Raw genomic sequence first — 26,139 nt, 5'->3', positions numbered from 1 at the left:
ATATTTAAAAACTCATGTCTTCCTCAGTCTACCCTACAGGCAAAATACCAGTATCTCCAACCTTTCCTCCTGGATGTATTTTCTAGAGTTTTCAATCATTCTTGTGCCTTTTTCCTAGTATTAGGACAAATGAAGAGAGACAAGATACTTAGATGTCCTCACACAGGGCCATACAGCACCAATAAGAGTAGATCACACAATTAGGAATTTTCTCTAGGAGGACCCTTTTTGTTGTTCCCCCCCTCCCCCCTTCTGATTTAATCCACTCAACAAGCAGCCCTAACAATTGCCATGAATGTTGCAATAGAAGTACCCATGGCAAGATCTGAGATTACCTAGGTACGAACAAAATGCATCTATGATAGACTTTTACGTGGGTGCTGTGACAAACAACTTACATAAGGCAATGTGATACAGAGCAGGGGCATACAAAGAGACTGAATCCTAGTCGTAGTATAGGAAACTCAACTCTAACCTCCTGCTTGCCTCATTTTGCAGTATTAATTATTTATTACTTGCATTGACTTCTCATTCCCTGAACAAACAAAATCCTTGGTTTAGAGAAAGCACCTCTGCTTACCACGGTGTCTAATGATGTGCTGTCCATATGGGAACAGCACCTGCAGCCCTGTCTCTGCCGTAAACATCTGCAGGGCCCTCAGCTGAGGGAATCATGGGTGGAATGAAATTCAGCAGCTTCTTCCCCAGGTCAAAACCCCAGTGCCCACAACAGGGAAGAAGGCAACCCACTAGGACGTTACATCTCAAAGAAACAGGGATAATGAGACTTATGCTATGTCTCCTTGGAACAAATGCCCGTGTGGCTTCCAGTATCGGTGACTAATGGGCAGTTGCCTGTTTGGTTGGCAGCTGGAATCTGAAAGCCTACCTACAACCGCAACTGTACAACAGACCTTCTACAACAGCCGTCTGCCCTGGCAGCCATGGCTGAGGAACTCTCGAGTGCTTAGCCGAGCTTCCCACAGCAAGCAGAGGCATCAGATGGAAGGACAAGTGTGTACCCATCAGACTTTCAACCTGATTTAATAGCTTCTTACCAAATACATAATTACATGTTTTTCCATAAACACTGTGTACCAAAGCAGGCTACAAAGTTCACCTCCGAGTCCAGAAGACTTGGCCCAACTTGGCCCTGGACTTCTCAGCTAAGACTTGTTGGGCATTTCTTAGCAGAATGGATCATGTCTTCCTGATGCCCAGGGGCCCTTCATGGCATGAATCAGGAAAAGCACAGGATTGCAGCACAGGCCAGTCACATCCAATTCTTACCTGCCCCACCCCAACCTTCATCCTTCCTGTAAGCCTACAGAGACTATTTGCTGTTTCCTTCAATTTACTTCACTGACTGGATGCTCATCGACCTAGGTGCTAATGAACCACCTGTACTGGTTTATCATCCTGAAAGCTTTTGGCATCCATAGATCTGAAGGTACTGGTCTGACTGCTCAGGGAAAAGACATCTAATGTACAATATACTTCTGGGACTAAGATCTTAGAAATTTTGTAATACTTCTAATGGCAATAATAAAGATGAAAACCACTGAATTATCTCTGAACATCCTGTTCACAGACACCAAGATGAGAATCAATCACAATGGCAGAAGAGCTACTGCCAACTTTAGCCCAGGGAAGAGGGAAAAGGGGGAATAAAACAGTTTCCCACCCAGGAAGTCAATAAAATAAATCAAGAGAATCTCTTACTTTAATAGCAATTTATTATCATTAAAAGTAACAACAAGTAGGTTTAAATCCTTTTGTCTTAAAAATCTAGGGTAACACACAGGTCACTGCTACAGTTCTATGAAACCTATGGCAAAATTGTATCCCCAAATCACACCATTCTGCCTCATCCTCATAGACATCAATGGTGTGGGACGCAAACAACACAGAAACAGATCGCTCTATACAGCACTTGTCATAAGGATGATCATTAGGCCTTAAGATGCTACAAGTTATTCTGTAAGAGCTATTAAGTATAACTTTAGTTTTCCCCTTTGTTAATATTGCTGGAACAATCAAATATTTTACACAGTTTTTGGTGAAGCCGTAAGAATCTTTTAAGAACTGTATTTTTTCCCTTTATCTCTTCTTTGCTGCTAAAATTTTCCTTCCTTTCTTTTCCCTCCTTAGTGACACAGCTGCCCCATTCCAGGAGACAAAAGCGCAGCGACGTTTGCAGTCACTCGCCACACAGCCTCACGTATTTCCTTCACATTCTGAAGCCAGTGCTCAGCTCTAGCACCTACCTTTAACATTGCTGCCAGAACAACTTGGCAGCACACAGTTCAGGAACACTACATGCTCGTGTATTAATCTGTAGGTTCTTGGGACCTCTAGAGCTCTTGAGCTTAAGTTAAGTTCAAGCTAAGTACTCAAGATAACTAACTTAAAGCTACTTCAGATTTGTGTAAAGGAGCAGGAGGCAGATGCTGCAGGACAGATGCATCTTCAGATTACAGCTGTTCACAAAAAGGCCCAAGCAAGTCGTAATACAGTTCATCAGTGGCTTGCAGGACCAAAAAAAGTCTCCACAAGCAAGCATGCATATTGGTGAAAAGGAAGGATGGTCCTAATTCTGTCAAGCATTTAATGTGTTGAATTTAAGCTTACAATGGTACTCAATGTTCAAAAGTAAGCAGAAGCCTCTGAGTGAAAGCTTTCTGGCTAGGAGAAAAGTAGTTAAGGAAGAAACAGAACACAGGTAAACTTTATATAGCTACTCAGATGTGGCTTGTACATGATCTCAGGTACACAAGACGGTCTGTTCTTCAGGGGCAGGCCCTTTAGATGGATATTTCTGCATGAATTTCACAGTAGCATGTGGAATTGGGGAGCTCAATGAAAACAAATCAGTAAGCAGCTTCATGTACATCTCTAACCACTCTAGATCTACAGAGTCATGGGAAAAAGCATAAACACAATCATAGGACAAGCATATGGAGGAGGTACTAGATCAACAGATTCTATGAACAGACTCCAGTTGTTCTACAACTGAGCAGCAGTTCACACTCTTCTCTAAGCAGACCCATAAGTTAAACTCCGGGAGAAAAGGGCATGTTAAATCTACTCAATTAAAAATACTTTTTTTTCCCCTTGCTCTCAGCTGGATCTTTTGGGGAAAAAAAAACAAATCGAAAACAATGCTTACAGCAAACTGCAAAATCCTGTCTTACCTAACATCTTAAACTACTATCTTGCTTTGTAAATGTACCTAACAGTTTATGAATATCCCATGCTTATTCAGTAATACCTTAATGGCTTTTAATGGAAGTAGCCACTAAACCACCACCATACATTAGCGATGCCAACACAAAGGAAAAAGCTCAACTAAGATGCTAAAGAACAGTTAGTTTGCCAAAACCAATAGCTTTTGCTTCCAAAAATGTAATTTTCTGTCTTGCTCTCCACCTCCCACCCTTGTTTCACTTCCTGTTTCTCCTCTTGCCCATTTCTAACAAACAGCAAGGAAAAATGTAGCTTTCCAGTTCACTTGTGAAATGTCTTTGGATTTTCAAAAGCAAATTTTCAAATGAAGAACCAGTGAATTTACTTTTAAATTAATGTCATTTAAAACACTGACACTGAAGAACAATCTCCAACCCCAACCACTGACACGTCAGATGCCAGCTCTGTCATCTACCTGCACATGCCTAGGTGCTAGAAGCTGTGGAAAGATGCCTGCATGGGCAGAACACAGAAGCTGTGAAACGGTCCCTTTCATCGTAAGTCTTGTCCCATATATGTAAACACACGAAGAATCACCTGTCTAATCACTGTCTTTCAAGTACTCAGGATGTTAAAATAAAATGGCAATTATCATTCCTCTAGCTAAGAAGTACATAGTAGAATATCCTTGGCCTTTCTAGTAGCATTCATTTCTTAAAATGAAAATATTTTCAAATTACTTCTCTAGCTATGACAGCCTATATTCAAATTCAACATAAAAAAAAAAATCAACTTTAAGGATAATTAATACCCTGATATTTTTGAAAACATTTCCAGGAGTTTTTTGTGGTCCCTTATCACAGATCTTTTTCAAGGTAATTCAGAACCCCCTCTACCCATGTCCAAATCAACCAACCAAACAAGAAAACCCCACCTGAAAATCAAACGCCCCAATATCTAAGTTATTTAATACTTGTATTGCAGAATGTACATTCAGGTAAAGTTCTGTAGTGTAAACATCCAGCTCTAACTTCTCTTCTTCAACCACTATCTCAAATTTGAGGGTTCTCTCCATTGGCTAAATGCTTTAATGCAACCTCTCACTTCAGATACATTGCATTGACCCAAAGCAGCATAAAACCCCTGCTTCCAAGATACCTACCTACCAAATAAAAAAGCCTGAAGAGAAAAACCATGCTCCCATTTAAAAATAGAGCACTAACCAGTCTGGCGTGCATAATATTGGTTTCTCTATATAGATCAAATACTGTGTGTATATTCCCAAATATAGAAATAAAATTGTACGAACTGCATGCAACCATACATAGTGCAGTTCAAGCAATACTGAGGTGTTCTCCTTGTTTTTGTGAAGCATGTGGACAACAGCAAACTGCAGGGTGGTAATTGTAATGCGGTCCTTGGGTTTCTTCTTCCACAGAGACACACAAAGCTACTTCTATTTTAAAAAACTCTAGCCCACAACATGGAGACATTAAACAATTTAGCCCTGATAACTGTACTGTGAAGAATTTCTGAATTTTGTTAGACATGTCTAGATTACCCAAACGGATTTTTTGTTAGAAGTCCTTTACTAGAACTCCTTTTTCACAAACCACACACCAAAAAAGGTGTTTTCTGCTTTGATTACATACAGTTGTTCATCAGGTGGAAGTAGATGAAGGTAGTTTCATACATTATAAAACTAACCTCATCTTTATGAAGCATATGTAATACACAAATTAAAGATTCCAGTTAAGCATCACCACATACTAACCCTTCATATTTGTATAAGATGACCAGCTATGAAATTGTAGCTACTGAAACTGTACACAGGTGCCTTGCTATATCATACTTGTGTTATAGTTCTCTTTTTAAAACATTCCACAACTTCTGCCGCATTTGGGTCATTTTCATCCATTTCATCTATTCAGCCGCTGTGTTACCACTTCTCGGTACATGATAGAGATATATATCAGCAGAAGAAAAATGACAAAGAAATCATCCAAGAACCCCAGAATTCCAAAGAGGGCTTCAGGAAGAAAATCCAGAGGTGAAGCCAGATAGAGCAAGGCTCCAAGCAAGCAGAGGAATATTCTGATGCGAAACATCCAGAAGAGGCCCCCAACAGAAAACATCTCCCTGAAAGCGTGCCGCAATAAAGTGGGCAGATCCATAATTCTTTCCATAATCTATGAAGAAAGAAACCAAAAGTTAGCATTTTGCTTTAGCAACAGGCCCATGCTAAATGGATCTTTTTTTAGTACTAAGTTTCCATTACTACATTACAGCTTTGGAATCTGTTAGTTTATAAGAACTAAATAAAAAAAAAAAAAAAAAAGGGTAAGACAAGACTTCCTCGATTTAGTTTTGCTGGGTAAAAAGTCACATTTAGAATATATATGTTTTCAAGAAACAGTCAAACTGTGTTATTCTATACCATAAAACATACATTTAATTCACTACGAAATACATTGGCATCTATTAAGGAGGAAAAGCAGTGACCACTAAGGCAAAACAGATGATTGAGAAAGTGGAAACAGCAAACAGGTTAACTAGAGTGAAATATTGATCAGAATGGAAGACAATTAGGGATTGTGAGAAAAAAACAATAGGTAAAGTAGAACAGGTTGCAATTCTTCAGAAACACAACACCCCCTCCCCTGGCATATAACCAGTCATTCACATAAGTTTCCAAAGGGTGGATCAAGCTCCAAAGTAAACTAAAGAACCTTTAAATCAATCCATCCCTGGCTCCTTTTCATTTTTCTACTATGATTCTATTATCTTAGTGAGGGACTGCTCAGTAGAAATATTCAGGTTTTTGTTGTGAGGCATAGGGAGGGGTGAACTATGAAATTTTTTTGATACTGGTTCCTTTTGTACTGTACACAGAGCCATGACATTAAAATGAGTTATTGACAAGGCTGAAAAAATTTTCTAGAAAGGAATTTTGTATGTGGTTAAGGCAATATACCATGCACAAATCAAAGACAATTTATCTAGTCCGTTTAGGGCTTTAATGCAGCCTTCTGGCATGACCTCAGACAGGTTACTGGGGACTAGACACAGAGCTCAGAGAGGTCCACTGGAGCCTGAAAAGTAGTTCAATTTATTCTGGATCACAAGCATAACTGTTTTGTGGTTTAGAACATGAAAAAAAATTTCCCATCTCACACCTCTTCTTGTCTCTTTGGACTGTAAATCTTTCTTGCTAATGTTTTGTTACTATATCCAAATCCAATGAACAGATGAAGACAAGCAGGGAAGTTACTAGCATGCACATACGTGCATTTCACCTTGCAAAACAGCATGTGCACACAGAAGACAGGCTCACAAGGCTGACTTTCTAAAGTTCATAGAACTTCAACCATCTCTCTTAGCTATGCATAAAAAAACAACCCCAAAAGCGTTTTCTTTACTCAGAGAGCAGAATAAAGACTGTAAGATAATCTAGGCAGAAAGTAAAAAAATCAAGACAGCATATAGCTTGAAACTTGAGGAAGAAAGGCACAGAGTAAAAATTCAGATTCTTCTAATCAAGTGAATATTCTTCCTTGCATGTCATGTATTTCATTAAGTATTTTTACTAATTATTAATCCTTTCAAATTAATGAGTCATAACTAAAAGAGAGCTTAACACATGAATAGGGAACTCAAGGCCTATTAACAGTTCTCACTCATAACAAAATGCAAATTTCCATACATTTCCACAAATTACAAATACATATTTTCAAGGTCGTAGGTTTGCCCTAACTATATAAACATGAATCTCCTAAGGAAAACTTGGATCATGAGCATCATGAAGAGAAAAGTCCTATCCCGGGGAAAAAAAAATTTTAAAAAATGCTGTTAATCTCCCCTAAAATCACTGACTTCCACCCAAATTTACCCAAAACTTACAGATCTGGGCTGTCCTGAGAATCTCCGATTGTAATCATTAACATCTTGAAGTACTTGGGCTGCATCCTGCTGATCTTCACCAAAGAGTGGTAAAAACAATGTTACCTAGACACAGCAGGGAGATTTTGTTACATGTGCAACTGTCTTTTAAGTGCTGGCATTGTGAGCTATAAATGAAAACAGTAATCTTCAGTTAACTACATAGAACAAATTTTGGGTTAGTTTAATATTTAGTAGCAAAACAAAATGAAAACTACTAACATGGATACTACTGCTAAGTTTTAACAAATTCATTGCTTACAACTCTTTACAGATTATTAATTTTCTAAAAGATTGTTAAAAACAAGCATAAGAACCCTCCTTCTAAGAGAGGCTTGCAGGAAATTTTTTTAACACCTAAATGGTTCATGTTTCTCAAATGGGACAGATGATTTAGAGAATTCAGTTAATTTACCAAATTAATCTAGTTTTGTTTCTTAAACTGCAAATCAAATAGAGCAACCAATGACGCCATTCTTCTTCCATCTTTAGAATGGTCTCACACTTCAGCAAACAAGGAGCAAAAATCATACTTTTCCATATGGATGCTCATGTCAGACCAAGTTGAATAATACATAATAATAAGTTAACAGAAGAAGATATTAACCTTCAGCTTTTTTGTAAGCACAGAGAATTCTGCTGTGTTCTTGGGTTAACTGTCATGTGAACATAGAAAAATATGTGAGGTCATATTCATATATATCTTATGTTTTCTTTCTCTACAGGAGTTTCTGAAAACTTAACACTTGTATTTGGAAGTGATGTTCAGGTATAAAATGCAGATTATAATGGGAAAAAGAAAATGCATAGCACTTTAAACTATTACAATCTTCAAAAGCTCCCTCTGTACCTGGCCAGCAAATATGTATCTTATATCTGTGCAGCAGTCACATTTAGCAAATGACGGCATGAGCAGATCAACATTCAACTCTTAGCCACAAACCTTCTGTATTACTCATGTTGTTCAGGTGTACATACTTCCATTCCTCATTTATAAATCAGACCTCACTTTTCTTACTTCACAGGGTGAGAATGAATGCATAACCATGCAAGCAGTACCACCCAATTTACCTGTTACTGAGAGGAAGGAAGAAGAATATCTATGTAAGGAGAGACACTAAAAAAATAACTTATTTTCCCCTTTTTCATCTTCCTCACCTTTATTTTTTTGTCTCTCTCCTCACTGGCTACACTCTAAGCCTATTCATTCTTCCTCTAGTCATACGTATTTTTTCTTCCTTCCTTCCTTCCTGTGTCTTCTTACAGTTATGTGCCCTGCTGATACACACAATCAAAGCCGGACAGAATGTACTGGCAAGGGCGTCAAGCATGTTATATAATTCATCAGAAATTACTAGCTCTGTAGTTTGCGCACTGTTAAAATAAAGATGTACTTTTGTTAAAACATGCACTATAAGACTCAGAGATCCTAAGTGTTAATGAGTTGCAGGGACATATTTCAAACTGACAATGTAAGTAAGTTGCGTAGGAAGTAAGTTAATGGTTGCTCTACAAAGCTCAAATTAATAATACATACAAACTAAAAATAGGGACAAAATAAGAAATTGACATGGATAGGGTTTTTTGGCAGGGAGAGAAGGGAGAAGGTACTTCTAAGAAACCAGTAGTATACTGCCTACTGGCAGTCTCCCACATCAGCCAGGTCTTTCAGATGCAAGTTCTGCTAAAGAAGTTACATAATGTCCCAAACAGAAAGCATGGAAGAATCATAGTTAAGATCTTACAATTTTCTGTTTTAATATACTCCTTTAAAGAAAAATGGCTGAGTTATCAGTGCCGTTCACCTAAATTTGAGTTGCAGGAACAATCTGCATTGAGCCATTTGGCAAAGCAAAAAGTTCAAACAAACTTACTGTCCACCACATCTCACCATTCAAGCAAACTTAATGTCCACCACATCTCACATATCCATATTCTTTCAGCTTCTCAGACTTCTTCTGTCAGTCTCACTATTGCAGTTCACATGTAAGTGCTTTTTTGGTAGGCTATACTAGACAGCTAAACTATCACATCCATGATTACTTAAAATATTACCGTTTGTCTGCAGATTGGACAACGGATGGCACCAAGCCATGAGCCATACCTCCAGTAGGCAATAATGCAGGAACCTGATGAATGTAAGTTACAGATGTTTAAATTTTTGAGTTGTAACACCCATTGCATGACAGAGTATGTTACACATCAAGGAAAACAACAGAAGTGTATAAGCTGTTAGGTTAAATCTGTCTTTTCTTGTGTAATTTTGTATACAGCAGTCACTGAAGATCCCAAGAACCAATGTGTTCAAATTCAATGCTATTAATGAGAAAAATCCTGAACATATTCAACTGCATCATTAATTTTAAGGTATTATTTCCTGAAAAGACAGAAAACTTCTTAATCATTAACTGAAGAAGCAAATAATTAAAAATTTTACCAGTTGAAAATTTAGAAGTCACAAAAATGTCAACAGATGTAAAATTCATCTTAAAAACCTGGCTTTATTATTTGAGTTTCAACAGGTGAAGGAATATATAAAAATCTGAGTACTTTAGCTGTTTTCCAAATTTGTAAATTTTTTCTTTTAAATGACTAGGCATGGTATGCACTATATACTCCGTAAAACTAGATGAATGCAGTGAGAGAATCCTACTGGGAACCTGAAGGAGAGGAAGCAAAATGCTACATAGGGTGTTTATATGTAAATTTGAATGGCTGGGCCTCAAAAAAGAAAAGGCAAACAGTTTAAGCATTGCGAACTTAGTCTTAATTCTTCAGGATTTCCAAGAAAAAAACCCCACAACATTCTGAGATAATACCAAGCAGAATTTTTTACTCTTTCTAAAGCAGGTTTTTTAAATGGTACATTTCCAAGTGTTCTTCAGCCTCTTCAGCTTTTTACTAACTGGAAATAAATTATACTCTCTGTCCTTGACATTTTTAAATTAACCACAATTTCAGTCTTGATAGCATAGAAAAAAATGCAGCACACTCTCAGAATGGCTGTTTATTCATAAACTTATTTTCTCAACATTTTATATAAAAATTATTTCTAATGCAGACCGGAAGATAAGCAGTTAAAATCAAACAAAGCTTTGCATTAGGGTGACTGTACTAGTGCCAAAAGTTTGTATTTCTGTTCTGGTTTTATCTTTGGGGCTTGGGATTTTTCTTGCTTACCACAGAAAAGATGTCCACAGTTTGTTTCTATAGGAAATGTAGCCTGTTGCAAACAGACTGGACAGGACATATCTGTATAGAAGCGATGCCTATCACCAGTAGAAGCATCCTGCTGGAACAGAAGACAAATGCAAAGTGTTAGAGATACTATTTTTATATAAGTCTAATGAGTTTAAAATAAATAAATAAATCCAGTGTTCAATTACTAGAAGTCAAACAGTCAAATGCAAAACTACGTGAAAGAGAAATACATTTAAATTTAAAAATCAAACATACTTAAATGCAAAGACTGATCCACTAAGCAAGTTCTTCTTGTGACAAGCCCATTATTTTCCCTTCATGTGTTATATAAGTATGTGCTTCAATGCAGTTAAGGCTGCGAAGAAAGAACCTCCTGGGTTCTTAACATTAAGTTAGGTTAGACATGCTGAAGCATGAATAACTACTCAGATCTAGACTGTTACTTCATTACTCTCAGTAGTTCTGTCCAGAGCCGGGTAACTGAACTGCATTGCATACCAGTTGCAGTATTTAGTGTTCCCAGGCCCAAGCATAGACATCAGCTTGTGTATGTCACTGCCATGAAATGTTTTCTCTCTCCATTTTGCCATATTTGTCTTCTAGACAAATATGCACTGTAGGTAAAAATCTGTCATTATTTCAAGTATTACGATGAAAGACTCTCCTCAATACTCTCCAAAAGTATGGCTTTTCACTCTAGGGCTGGGACTCGGCAATCTCCAGTAACCTGGCCTAGACTCTCCCATCCTCTCCTCTACATGTCAGAACTGGGTGCAGCCATAGAACCATAGAATGGTTTGGGTTGGAAGGACTTTTAAAGATCACGTAGTCCAACACCACTACCATAGGCAGGGACATCTGTCACTAGATCAGGTTGTTCAAAGCCCTGTCCAGCCTGACCTTGAACTCTTCCAGGAATGGGGCATCCACAACTTCTCTGGGCAATCTGTCCCAGTGTCTCACCACCCTCATCATAAAAAATGTCTTCCTTATGTCCCAACTAAACCTAACCTCTTTCACTTTTAAAACCATTGCCCCTTGTCCTGTCACTAAAGGCTTTGGTAAAGAGTTTCTCTCTGTCAATCTTTGTTGCTCATGTTACTGTGCCATTGTTCTGCTACACACAGTTTATCAGTCTAAACATCTAACCCCTGTCCTTTGGCAGCAAGCTGTACTCCAGATTTCCTTTCCTTTACCACTAAGTTCCCAGAATATTGCAGGAAGCACACAACATAATCTAACATACTCCACCTTGTGGCAAAAACTTGTTTGAAAAAAGAACCAGCCAAGTATTTAATTTTAATTACTTAACATATCCATAAAAAAAGCCTATGTTATCTCATTACTTGATAAATTTCAAGGATGCCTCTGTACAGTAAGTAAGCTTCTATAACTTTCAAGACCAGCTTCTTCCAGAACCCCGGAGAAGTCTACACTACCCCAAACCAGATAGTTGAATGATGCCAACACTTAGCACAGCACCTGCTCAGTTTGAAGCTGCTGACGAAGAGCTCGCACTAGCTCTTGATTTTCTGGGTGTATGTTCTGATGTTCATTTCTGTGAAAGGAAATATAAGCAATAAGAAAACTGAACACCGTGACCCAGCACTGAAAAATAACTGACTGAAAAAAAAAAAAGAAACCTGAACAAAGAGAAAAAAATCCTTCTTTCCTGCTATAAAGGATTTTAAAGGAAGTACACAAATAATTAAGGAAACAGGACATTATTCTAGATCCTAGTTACTCTGGACATTTAAAGCTGTACAGCAGCAAGATTCTTCACAGAGACTCTATAATCATTAAATCACGTTAAAACCAGATTTTAATCTGAAACTTAATGAAGCCATTAACCTGCAAAAAATCAAGTTGCTTGAAAGCTTTTATATTCATCATGCAGTAATATTTTTAATTTCTGTCTCCACTGCTAGTTTTTGTTTTGTTGGTCTACTTGTAAATTTCATTTTTTTTCACTCACTACCTAAGTTACAGAGTCGAAAAATCCTAATTATTTCAATTTCATCTCCTACATGAAAGATTAAGACATAACATTTACATAAGAAGGGGTAGGCAAACTCTTAGATTTAGAATGTTGAATTTATGTAACTATCAGCAGACTGGATATAAAAAGAAATCACTCTTTTTAAATCACTCGTTAAAAATAAAGACTCTATGGGCAAGAAAACTACAGGTTAGAGATGCCAAGGGGAATCGTAGGGAAGGAACTCACTGAAGAAAGGAGGCTGAATATATTACGAGTTTGAAATTCAAAAGCACAATGGGAACAGAACTGGAATTAAAAATGATGCTGACAACGTTAAGAGGTGTTCAGTTACAATAAATATGAGTCAACAGCATCATATTCAAAACTGTGAATTTTTATGCTTTATTTATTCATACAGATTTCACTGGTGATACATTCTGCTCAGCAATGTTGAGGTCTCAGCTGGATTCTGTTTTCCATTTTGGGCTAAATGCATAAAAACACGTAGAGATGTTGGAGGAAGTTCAGAAGAAAATAAAGAACTACTGCCCACATTTTTTTAAACATTAGAGAAAGAGTGAAGAAATGTCAGTTCATATAGAAGACTGCTCATGGAGAGAAAAGGGGACAGGATAAAGCTTTCATTCTATAAATACAAGCAATTATTGCCCATAGTTATCTCAGGTTGGTGGAAAAACATTTCTAACCACTAAGTGTACAAAAATCAGAAAAGGTTACCTCAGGGTATTGTGATCTATCTTTGACTAAAAGTTAAACCAAAAAACAGGTTGCACTGCTTCCAGGGATGATCTAGGCAAGCTGATCCTCTGTCAGAGCTGACGTCTGGGCTGGCTGAATTTTTAGGACATTTTCTGGTGGCAGTTCTATTTACATAATTTCCTCAATGGCTCTAGGAGCTTCTGCAGTATTTTCCTTCATTTGATGTGGGCAATAACACTGCATTACTGCTATATTTAACATTTTGTCTCCTTCATTCTTACTTCAAAGAGGAACAGACAAACCCCATACTTTTCATACTAATAATTACACAGTTATCTATAAAAAGTAAATTTATTTAACACTAATGTGGGTGACATATATGAAACTTATATGATGGGAAGCTTACGTCAAAACCCTTCTTGCACACCCTGGGTCTCCATGAGTCAGATTTTGTGGATGTTGTCTGTCATACATGTTAGATGTATAAACGTATTTTCCTGTTTAGATGCTACAAATGAGCATATTTTGCACCTTCAGTTTGCCAGAACTTTGATATATATTGAAATACGATTCAAATCACACACAAGCGGAAGGTGTGAATTATAAGCCAGTTTATTCTGACTCCTTCATGAACAACTAATTGCAAATTTGCTGCTAAAGTGTTATCCAGTGAAAAGCTATACTACGCAAAGAAGAATCTTGAGTGCTCAAATTAAAAAAGTAGACATGGTAAAGTTACCTGGACAATATTCACCTGTCATGCTTGTACAAATACTTCATGTATATGACTTCATTCTGGTATCACATACTATGTTGAATATGTGAGAGTATTTGTAGAGCTGTACAGGTACACTGTGTACAACACCTGTCACTTACGCATAAGATGCTGAGGTAGCAGAACACTGCACAATGTCCAGGAGGGGACAGGCAGAGCTCAAGACATATCCAATTCATAACTTCTGTCATGCAATTAGCATGAGAAAATGAATGAAATAAATGAAAACCAGTATGATGCTATGTAATTAAAGGCATTATTAAACACAAGTCAGAAAGAAATAAAGGTAGATGCGAAGCCTTTTAAGCTCCCCATTTCTGAGTGTTAGCACTCCATAACTTGAGAAAAAAAGTCCTCAAGTGCAAAGATTGTACTATGCAAAGTGCAAAGATTGTACTATGTATCACAAAGGGCCCCACCAAACTATCATTACCAGAAGGAGGAAGGCTGCCTACTCATTCAGTGTGTAGTCTTACACAGGGAAAGTGAGGGACAGTACTTATGGGGACTGGTCTATCACTGCACAATGATGGCCACTGTTACTTTCCAAGGATTAAGATCTCACTTCTGTGGAAAATACTAACTTGATCTTATAAAACATATGATGGGATAGAAAAATGAGAGAAAAAGATCTAAACTTGCAGATTCAGAAACATGGGTTCAGTCAGTCATCTGGGACAAGTAGAGAATCTCTGATACAAAACACTGGAGGGTCAAACTCCCTTTAATTTGTCTGATAAACTAAATTTTCACAGTCTCATTTGTAATGTGACAACCTACTCACAGGTTTAAAAGATGATGGAAAAAATCTGGCTGCATTTTATCAAAATTTGTAACTCAAAGACATATGGGCTTTGCAAAAGTATCTTACAGTGACTGAACTAAACATCTGCAACTTGGTGTATATGTTAATAACTGCTAATAAGTTTCTCTGCCAAAAGCACAGAGACCTTCAGCTCATGCCCTGATGTGATGCTTCACCGAGTTCACCCTGCTGGAAACAAGTACAGCAACCATATTCCTTAACAGTTCTTTCCATATTCCACATTTGCCCCCTAAAATCTACTGCAACATACGCTCCTTGCTGCCTACTTTCCCTTTTTATTTAGTACCTGGAACCTTATTCATTACCCTAAGGTCTGTTTCATGTATTCTTACCCAGGACTTGTTCCTACCCAACTTAAGCATTTCAGATGTTGTTCACAGAAGTATGGGCAGCAAAGAGACTGAGGTAATGGACACAGTATAAGGAACACACAGATCACTGTATTGCCTAAGGTAACTAGAGAAGAAAAAGAAAATACTCCTCTTCTCTCCCACTCCCCTTCAGTCCTAAATAAATAAGAATTACCATGCTTTTTGCACTGTACAGATTTTCTACCATACTGTCCAGATTTTGATGGAGAAAATACAAAGGATGTAGAGGAAAAATGCTACTGAATACAGACAATTTTAGAAGGTACCAGAAGGCACAGCAGAAAGCTAAGAGCATGTTGATATAAGAGCATGATTTCAGGAGTCCGTCATGCAATACACAAGTAAACAAGCTTCAAGATTTCCAAAGTATGGAAGCTTTGTGTTTCAGTTTGGTTTTGCCCCTTCAGAAAATAAACCATCAGGGCATGTAACAGGATCCACAGACAAAACTTTTTACTTAGATCTTTACACTGCAGATGTAGTTAGAAACTAGCCCTCTTCTCCTTCCCCAAGTAACCATCATCAATGTATCATCTCCCTGAATGCCAATCCTGAGTGAACTCCCGCTACTCTTGCCCACTGCTGACCCTTGTTCCACTCACTTTTTTTCATGTTCCTAACTTACTTTCCTTTATAAAGTTAAAAAATAAAATGTTTACTTTTAAACTAAACACTCAAAATTCAAGTCACAAGTGCTAAAAATGTCAATATAAGGAGTAGAGAAAAAGTAAGAGAGCAGAGGGAAAAGAGGCACTCCTGAAGCCATCTGAATAACTGAAACAGCCTTGGAAAGAAAAGCAAGGTGAAGTGTTTCTCTTAGGTGCCTTTGCTACCTCCTGGTCCTGAACAGCAGCACTGCCTTGCAGTCCAACCAAGCTTTCCCACTTCTGGTTTCTTTTGTAGCTTGCTCTCAAATAACTCCTACCCCGCTAATACTTCTCATATGGACAGATCCTCCTCAGTAAATTCCATAATGCCAATGTGTCACTAAAATGGAGTTCTCTTAGTTGTTGAAACTCTTCTCTGTTCAGAAGTCTACAGACATCCATAAAAAAAACCAGCCAATCTGAAGCTCAGACTTATTTTCCCAAAACACATAGGCTATTTGTCAGGTTGCAAGGAAAAACTCTGAAATGAAAAATAAGCTTTGATTACTTGACCATTAAAGTTACTGAATTCTGAACTTAACATTTTGCTTTATAGAAAGCATATTAAAGTCCATTGTTTGCCAGCATATTAATTTATTAAAAAAAAAAAAAATCAGTCAATTTATTCAGGTTTGGTTTTTTTTTTTTTTGAAGGAGACTGCAACTAGAACATACATTGGAGGATTATATCCAGTCTTAATTGTGGAGTTGCTATTGACCAATCTGTACTTTGTAACCAAATATAACAAATCAGCCATATAGCCTGTGAATTCAGCCATTTTCAGTCTTAAGGAATGATGAACATTATTCCGTTTGATCATCTGAAGATAAGGAAGAGTTAAACTTCACTTTTGAGAAATTCATAATCTCATTCTGTGAATTTAATTATGACACTCTGCCAAGCAATTAGTTAAACAGAGTAAGTGATCAAACAACTATTTCCTTAATGTCACAAAATCACAGTTGTTTTGTATACCAATGCAAAAATTTTTGAGAAAGTTAGAATTTTACAAATGCAGGTATGTAGATTAATTCCTGTCAACATAGTCTCACCTTAAAAGCGTATATACCAGAGCAGCAATGAAAGTGAAACTGAGCACAACTGCCACCAGTACCTGGTCACTTATTCCTTCTATAACTGAATCATTATCTAGCTTCAAACTCTGAACTTCTGCTTGGTGACTGGCCATCACAGCTCTAAAATGTAAAAAGAAATATATACATATACATACATATATATATATATTAAAACATACATGCGCACACATACATTTTAAACATAGTTACAAATAGTATGTATACATATCTACTTATACACACAATAAATTGCTGAAGCAACAGATTAGTCATCGCTGGGGGAAAAATGGTAAAAGAAGAAGGAACAGATGCATTTGTACCAAACACTGAGCTTGCTGCAGAGGACTGCAAAATGTTTGTCTTGCGCAGTAGCAAACAAGTCTTAAATGACTGTGTTGTGATTTAATGATTTTTTTTTTTTTTAAAATCAGTCAGATTCTTTACCAGATAACTTGCCTAGGAATAGGTCATTACTGAATTAGACATATTCTAAGGACAGTTCATTTATAAAAAGCATAATGACTCTGCATTATCAAGAATTTTAGCTATTACACAACACATCATTGCTGCTAGGCTGAGACAACGTAATTTTTAGAAACCTAATTTTCACCACTTACGTGAAGAAAGAAGCAAGGACATCTTGCGTTTAGCTGTTTTTAGGGTGTTAAATGCCCATTTGGATACACAGGAATCACTGGATACACTTATATTTTATCTGTCTTTTCTATGCATTACCATCCTTTAGCTGGAAACATGGGGAAAACTTGAAAGAAAGAGAGTACTATCAGGCTTCCCCAGTTAGACCTGTTTGTTTTATATTCATTGCACATACACAACAATCAGAATGACTTGCCAATGCTAACATTTATTACCCTACAGCATTAACCTACAGCTGGAGACAAGTAAAATAAAATAGTTTCCAACATACTGCTAAATCACTCCTGTTGTAATCAGGAAGTGAAATGAACTACAGCTGTGAGTATTATGAAACCAGGGGAACAAAGCTAACTCTGGCAAATGACCAAAAAAGTCATACCAAAGCTGTGTCCATACATGATTAAAGTATTTTTCATACAGAGCTGACATAGAATCTCAGCATCAGTTTATGTGGTCAGGTAAAACTGGTATCATTTACTTTACTTCCTAGTCCAGTGTGTGTGCCTTAAGCTTGCAAGCTTTCCTCAGTGTTTCCCTCTACTTCACAGCTCATGTGTCATGTTTTAATTGGAACCTTGCTGTCTAGCAAACATCACCAAACACTGCCTGGCCCTGAATCAATTACAAAACTGAAATGGAATACAAGTCATTGGGATTTTAGTGCATACCTGTAATGACTACCCTGGCAAGATTTCAACATGCCAGTCTACTGCTAGTAGAGAAGTGTCATCTTTTCCGTAAGATAGCTACTCTCACCATCCAGATCTTTTCTTGCATGAGTTGTGGAGGTTTTTCTGAGCTTCCTTACATTTGCGAGAGCCGCCCTCCATAGCAGCAATGTGAGCGAAGCTGGTATATTCTAACATTATTGTAAGAAAGGGTAAGTGGTACAATTAAGTACCATAAGAGCAGAGAAAACTCATGCAGAACAAAGGGTAGATTCCTTCAATTGTTGTATTTTTGGGCTTCCAATGTGAAAAACAAAATGAAATAATGAAGCATATATGAAGAGAAACAATGAATTAAGTTATCCTAAGTGTCCCAACCTGAATTAAGAGTATTATTTCTGTAACTATAGTCATAATTTTTGCTAATTACAGTTTTCCACAAGCAACTGTGTCATAGTCTAACTACTGAAATGTTGATTAATATTTGGAAAGAGCAACTTTTCCCAAAGCTGGAACACCAGTGACTCATCAAGAGCCATGTTTAAAGTAGGTCAATATTGATACAGGTTTCATATATACTAATGAATAAAAGACCAGATCTTTGTGGAAAGGTCTTACATAGGAACAAGAGCCTACACAAGGACCTATAGCATTCCTCTCTGTAGCTAGTTACACAATTGTATTGCTATAGTTAAAGCCATGAGGCTAAGGTATTGTGGAAGTTCTCTGAGCAGCAGTTCTTTGGTGCTGAGGATCTAGACTGGTAGGTGTGCTGTGATGTGTCCCCAGCTCAACACCGTATACTTTATTTCTTTACATATCCAATCCTGAAGAAGCTTCTCTCTCTTACAATACATCATTCTGGAACACACATTTTCCACAACTGTGTCTCAGGCAGCCTGCTTATATCTTCAGCTCCTACGTTTTCTCTCCTTAAGAACCATCATCAGTCCACTAATTTTTTACTGTGTCATACAGTCATTTCTGGGTTGATGACTTAGTACACAACCAGAAGTAAATGGCAAGGAACTGGTATGTGATGATTGCTCTGTTGTCCTGCATCAGCTCTGTTAGACTAGACCAACATGCTAATGACAACTACATCCCATTAAGTGTTACGCACTTCTTCTCAGAAATACACACCGTGGCAGAGACATAGAGATGCTTTAACTGCAACTTTGGAAGGCAAGTATTTCTCACACTGACACCTGAAAGGCTTTCTGTGTCACTGCTTGCTTGGTGTGCTCTGAAACCAACACATGAATTGTCAGTATCACACAAAGTTAACTCAGTTTCCCTGAACAGCCTTCAAGACATCCACTCCAGAGCTTGCTCTCCCTCTCTGCATGTTCCTTGCAACACCACTCTTAATCCTTATCTGCCTACCATTAACAGCACTCACTACATCCACTTGCCTTCCATTTCTGCTCATGCACTCTTCTTGAAATACCAAACTGTGGTGCCAAGGTTAGCAGCAGAATATGAATAAGAAATACACAGATCCTCACCTTCTCTTCCTTCCCACACATAATGCCAGTTACTTGTATCTATTTCACCCTTCACTTGCCACATCTGACTTTCCCAAAAACCACTTTCACACAAACTTAAGTGTCCAAAAGAAATTCCTGCACACTCTTTCTGGCCACATAAAATGCCACTCCTTCAAACACTTTGTCTTCATTTATGTATCAATACTGCCAAGACATGTAGAGGGGGGAGGGGAATCTCTGCCTCAGCCTCTCTCCCAGCTGCTTCTATTACTAAATTCTAGAGGACAGGCTACTGATGCATAAGGCTCACATTCACGTTACTTGCTGCTTTTGGACAGCCAACAAGTGCTGAGCATATTCCCCTCATTACCTCTAGCACTTTTTCCGAATCAGACCACTGCACAGGAGGGCTGACATGAATTGTGTCAACTAGGAAGTACAAACAGAAGGGTTTCACTTCAAAAAATCAATACATACTTTCCCAGAATACTCATTCAAGACTCAGTAGAGACAGTAACAATCTCCTCCTACTCTTATCTCTGGGTTAGCATGTAAAAGAAGCAATGGCTACAAGGAGAACACTGCTAAAATACACCATTTGAAAATTGTCTGATTGAAGGAGGAAGGAATTTTCTGGTCTCAAGTCTGTTTTGAACATTTTCAAACAAAATACCTGGCACTGCAAGCTTGCAGTTCATGTTTCCTCAGGTGCAACCACAACAGCTAGTGAACACATCTGCAGTAGTTTGACTGCGTAATAGACTAGCTAACAGTCCTAAAATAGCTGCTAAGGAATTTTGCCTCCCAGTGCATGCGTTTAGCAGTGGTGCTCTTTCAGTTGGTACAATTAATAAGCAGGCTATATAGGAGACTTAATTCTTAAATGATGTAATGAAGACCTTCAGTCCTCAGAGACAACCAGCATTGACAAGGACTAAGCGCACGTCAGAAAAGACTTTTAGAACCAGACTTTATCACAGACATCTAATCTTTCCTAAAATAACAACCAGCAATAATTTGATGTCATTTAATAGCAACTTGATGTCATTTGTACCAAATTCCACCTTTTTATGTTGATCCATTCCTTTTGTCTGGTTACGCAAAAATAACAGTATTTCATCAACCTTTTCATCATATAATCCCTTTCAGATCAGCGTTCTACACCACATGCTTTTCAGACATTAATTTTAAAGCTGTTCTTTCTTCTCTGTAGACTTATGCTCCTTTTTGTTTCTTTTTATAATTACAAAGAAGGTTTGAATTTTTTTTAATGCTGCGCCCCTATTCTTTTATACAAGAAATTAACTCCTGTCTACACTAGCTCTCTGAGAAAAGTACCAAATTGATAGAATGACTTCAGGGAAAAAAAGGCAGTAATTGAAAATAGATTAAATTTGGAGAATTTTTTTTTGGTTATACTTAGGATTTTTTCTCTTTTTAGCCATTTAACAAGGATAGCATTCCACCCTGTGTTCCAATTAGGGGATGAAAACCAAACCACACGTAACAATCCTCACATCAAAATTGGAATTTATACAATCAACTTCAGAATGTTTAAAGCATGAGTTACAAAGTTTAAAAATCCAACAAAAATGCTGGCCCTTTTTCCTACATTAAAAGCGACAATAAAAGATCCCAAAACGTAATTTCCAGTTTAATTTCATCTCATCTTCAAACTACTGGCACTTGCTTGAAGTAAACCAATACAATTGTCCAGTGAGGGGAAAAAAGACAAGGAGTTACTCGTCTGTTCTACTTGGGCTAGCTAAGTTGCAGCTGGACTTTGTAGCAGAGTACTTAGACTGGGATCAGGTTTATCTGCATTAGGATTCTTGACAGCTACAGAATGTAAACAACCTCAGACTGAACTGTCCACACAATGCTTGGCAATAGAAAGGAATGGCATCATCATTCGTAAAATCACAGTTTTGTTTGTAAAAACTGTCACGGACTATCCATCTGAACACAAAATTACCTTGTTTACTCTTAGTTTTTGTGAGAGTGATCACTGACAGAAAGCAACACTAATTTACTTACATTTCAAATAGAATCTGCAGGCCTTAAAAGTTACGTTTCACCCTCTGTGGTTAAGTACGAACAATGCATGCAGGTTTATGCAAAAAAAGGAGAACCATAATGAGCAATACTGCAATTACACTGTCTTTTATTCTTGGAATCTCATACAGATCACATTGAAATGTGAGGGCATGAGGACATACACTACTGTGGATGTAATATTTCTTCATTTTTCAGACTTGAAAAGTGTTATGAAGACTTTCAATGTTTGACATACAGCACAGCTAGAACAATACCCCACGCCATGATTCATAAAGAAATGAAAAATGATCCAGTGTTTGCCATGATATATTAAACACTTGTTGCCAGCTATCCAAAGTCAGAATATCCCCATAGTTTTCTGAAGGATTTGAACCTTTCCAAGTTTATCAGGGAAGTACATACAACATGCTAATATACTCTCAAAAACACAAGAGATTTTTAGGACCTGCTACCAAAGGAATATACAAGCATATTGAAAAAGAAGAAAGAGGCTCTCTTCACATCTGAGAAGTAAACAATGAGATAACGTGCAAGCAATACTGCTGTAAGATACAAATTAGTAACCAAGAGCAACATTTTATTGAGACCATGGTACAATTTGCTCAACGTCTGAAAGATATGTTGGGAAGCAACGTGTCCTTTCAGTGATGGGCTGGGAGTGAACTGGATGGGAACAACAGGGTTTGTGGGTTCTTTTTTTGAAAGCTTCATTTTTATATTGCATATTTTCTTCTTGATGCAGTACTGACAACCACCCTCAGTGCTTGGAAAAAAATACGAAACAAAGACATTGGTGGTGGGCCAGGGTGCAAGTCAGAACCTGTAATACCTTTTGCCTGCTGTTGTTTATTAGCAGAAGCCTTACCCCCCTTCCTTAAAAATGCTGCTTGCTTTGTAGAGATCGGGTGTTTTCTGAGATAAGCTAACTCCTGTCCAACTAGTAAAATACTATGAGTCAACATTTTTTTAAGACCAAAAAGGCTTTAGCTCCTCAAAATTTTCTTCCATGGTAAAAGGAACAGAAAAAAAAAGGTTTCATTTGTATCAACAGGTTTCTAATAAGATTGACCTGTTTTAGATAACAGAAATCAACTTTTAAGAATTTAAGTGTACTAAAATGGAGCATATTTATTCTGTAACCCACGCCCTGCATGCACGTTAGCTTATATTGAAATATCTAAGGCACAAATTTAGTGTTTTTCTTTCATTTAAGAGAAAAACAGATATAAATTCCCCAAATAAAGACAAATTCTTAAATGTGGGGCAATAACTGAGACCTCTCTTATCAGAAGTTATCCAATTACTTCCTACTTCAGGCTAGCAGCAGGTCGTGGCCATTGTCTGTGGTCAAGAATTGGACTTTGTGAATGGACTTGGCCCAGCAAACTGGATCCTACAGTTATTTTTACTCTTCTTCATGAAGAGCTCAAAGGTGTGCCTAGACTGCCTTCAGAAAGTGTTAACAACAGCAGGCACTAAGCATGCATGATGAACAGTAAATGTGTAAACAGCACTGAAGACTCTAGCATGAGTTTTCTAGCCTAAATCCTGAATCAGCTAAATCCTGAGCTGATACATTTTATCTAGGTACTTTAGTGTACTAAAGTTGGACTTTGAAATAGTGGTGTAGACATATGTAACATCATAAAACAGAAACAAGGGAAATGACGGATGTCGTACTCAGAAAAAGTGTTTTGAGGAAAAAGGATTAATTAGCTTTTCATTTTTGTGAGCATAGTCTTATTTGAATAAAGCACACACAATAATCTCTAGTATTAAGTATCTCCATAAGTTTTAAAAATCAGGAGGAGACCACCCAAAGGGCACATTTACCAAGAGAAATTAAAAAAAAAAAAATCAAAAATAGCAACATACAAATTGACAAGATACATTCTGTGGGAAGGTTATTGAAACTGACTTGGGAATACCTTAACGGGGATTTCATGCAGTCTGTTAATACAGCATTATTATGAGTTAGCAGCAACTTTGGAGTCACAAATCAGCTCAGCTGGTACAGCAAAATTATAGCCAATTATTAGCCAAACTCAGCTGTATCATATTCAGTTATGTCTTCACCATAAACCACCTTTGCTTTCAGGACTATGCTGACTACACTTATGTGCATGCACACTCTTTGCAAAGAAGAAAGGAAAAGGCCCAAAGAGTCTCACCAAAATAGGGGAGAGGGCAATTTCAGTAGGCAAATAATTTTGTTCAACATAATTTAAGAGCTGACCAACTGAGGCACTTGCCTGGTAAAGCAGGTCTCTGCAAGGTCTGAGGTCAGTAGTCTCTGAGGCACATTTTTTCCTAAAGAGGAAAAAAAAAAAAACCAAAACGAAAGTAGGTATTCTACTTTTGCTGGTGCAATCATGTTTTGCAAGTTAAAAATACTACAGATGCAAACTCCAGATGCAATTCCGTAAGGGAAAATAATCCCAATACACCATTCTACTGGGAAAACAAAAAGCCTCCAATAATTTTTCTCATGAGCCTGAAACTATGCTGATAGCTTGAAGCGAAAAGACAAATTCAATGGTCTGTACAGCATTACTATTTGGAATATCTGTCTGGATGACGCATGACATGTGTAAAACAATCCCCAACAACGTCTTCCACTGCTTTATAAGGCTAAAACATACTGAAAGGTATAGAGTTCTGAAAAAAAACAAGAGGGTGGAACTGAATTCATAAACAGATAGGAACATGAAGGCGAGCCTGCCAATGCCTTCAGTTTGGAAATCTGACTTTTCTGATCAGACAGTAAGAGAAAGGAAATAATGTCACTTAATTATAATAATGTTTACTGAAATATGGTAATACTTCAGCTAAGGATGAAAAGGCTTTAAATCTCTTCTACGAAAAGCACCTCAGAATTCTTTATTGTAGAAAGCAATACTTCCATACGCAACCGCACATCTAAAATAGACAGCAAGACAAAAAGCATTACTGTATTTGTTTGCATCAACAAAATATAAAACATAAGCTACATGTCATGACACCAAGGTAAAGCAGAGTGAGAAATGGGTACATAAAGGAAGATGTGGCAGAAAAACTTAAACGCTGAAATATACCTGTGAAAGCATTGTTTGTCAAAAGCACCGAGCATATAGCTTAAAGTACATATTAAAACCTGGAATGGAAAGTTATAGTTGCGCGGCATACGTAGCTTTCTAAGACTTTTTAACTTATTTCTGAACGTGAAAGCTACCTTTAAATGAAGAGAGATCGAATTCGTAACTTAAAAGTCAAACCAGCAGGTTATACAATGAGATCAATGAGAAGGTAGTTTACTGGGAAAACCTGAGAGTTTTCATAACTTTTACAATACACTTTAATTCAAAACAGGCTGACATAAATCAATGCTCAAGATTTTGTCCATGCTACTAACTTATTTAATTGAAGAACTGTGAGAAAATAGGAACAAAGTGATAGTTACTAGGTCTGCAACCCTTTCTCTTTTGGTTTATCCAACCCTCAGCTGTTATCGGTGCACTGTGCTTGCTACTGCATGTTGTCGCAGGTCAGGCCACTTGCTAAGTTATATGGAACTGTACAGCTTATCATGACGCCCAACGTTCTTGCTACAAACTTTGGGTGGGCCAAAACTCAACTGACTACGAGAAGGAGTTTCTTGAACTCTTCAGGCAATCCCTCTGCAGCATGATGGAGAGCTACTCTGGCTGGGGAAGTAAGAAGGCAGAGCCACTCTGGCCACGAAACACACTCCTTGTCTTGGAGAGTAAAAATTGATTGAATTACCCGCAGCTAATGCTAAGTAACTTTTATTTTGCGTCAGTTAGTTTTTACTACAACAGAGTTTTGTTCAGAGGAAGGGAATGCCGTTTTCTACTCCAAAAGGAGAAGAAAAACTTGAAGAGGCAGCTCCTTCCCCCAGCCAAGCACTATTACTTACTCGCAAGAGAACGCCTGCGGGTGCAGCGCACGCCCACGCTCCCCAATCCGGGGGCGGCCGGAGCTCGGGGTGCTGCTGCAGGCCCCTGCAGGGCCCCCCCGGCCCTGCCAGAGACACCACCCCCCCCCGCCCCAACCAGCTCCCACCGGCCTGCGCGGCGACAGGGCGCCGGGGGAAGGGGGCAGCCCCGCGGAGGGCTGCGGGCCGCCCCGGCGGGGTGCAAGGGCCTCCGCGGCCTGCAGCGGGCCGCGCCTCGCCGCAGCGCCGGCCCCCGCTCGCTGCCACCTCGGCGGCGGGGTTCAACACCGCCACGCCAGACCGGGCCGGACCAGGCCGGGCCGGAAGAGAGGCGAGGGAGGCGGCGGAGGCCCGCAGAGCCGCTCTCGCCCCCGGGGCCCGGCAGCCCCAGCCCCGCCGGGCCGCCCGTCCGGAGCCCCGCCCCCGCCCCTTCCCCTCGGCGCCGCGGGGGGGGGGGGAGGGGGCGCGGCGGTACCTCAGCTCCCGGCGCGCGCGACGCTCGCCACCGGCCGCGGCCCCGCCCCCCCGCCGGCGTCGCGGCGTCGCCTCGCGTCGCCTCCGCCCCCGCGCGGACGGCGGCGGCAGGGCGCAGGCGCGGGCGGGCGGTTC

General features: G+C 38.6%; 1 protein-coding gene across 4 annotated transcripts; it reads right to left on the bottom strand.

Annotated features, from left to right (window-relative positions):
• Positions 1-1,718: 1,718 nt before the first annotated feature.
• Positions 1,719-26,042, bottom strand: RNF170 (ring finger protein 170). 4 transcript variants are annotated; one of them, XM_075725913.1, is made up of 8 exons: positions 26,006-26,042; positions 23,849-23,906; positions 16,700-16,843; positions 11,809-11,884; positions 10,306-10,417; positions 9,181-9,254; positions 7,087-7,191; positions 1,719-5,375 (listed from the first exon to the last, which is right to left on the bottom strand). In XM_075725913.1, the coding sequence occupies exons 3-8, from the start codon at positions 16,834-16,836 to the stop codon at positions 5,106-5,108; spliced, it is 774 nt and encodes a 257-aa protein (XP_075582028.1). In that variant the 5' UTR covers positions 16,837-16,843; positions 23,849-23,906; positions 26,006-26,042; the 3' UTR covers positions 1,719-5,105. The 4 variants fall into 4 exon arrangements, with proteins under 4 accessions (XP_075582028.1, XP_075582029.1, XP_009481856.1 ...); XM_075725914.1 differs by having other exon boundaries at positions 10,306-10,414; XM_009483581.2 differs by lacking the exons at positions 23,849-23,906; positions 26,006-26,042 and adding an exon at positions 17,341-17,379.
• Between the last annotated feature and the right edge of the window lie 97 nt (positions 26,043-26,139).

This window comes from Pelecanus crispus, chromosome Z (genome assembly GCF_030463565.1).
Source record: "Pelecanus crispus isolate bPelCri1 chromosome Z, bPelCri1.pri, whole genome shotgun sequence".
NCBI classification, from domain to species: domain Eukaryota; kingdom Metazoa; phylum Chordata; class Aves; order Pelecaniformes; family Pelecanidae; genus Pelecanus; species Pelecanus crispus.
The sequence above is the reverse complement of the archived record's forward strand: the minus strand, read 5'-3'. Positions and strand labels throughout refer to the sequence as shown.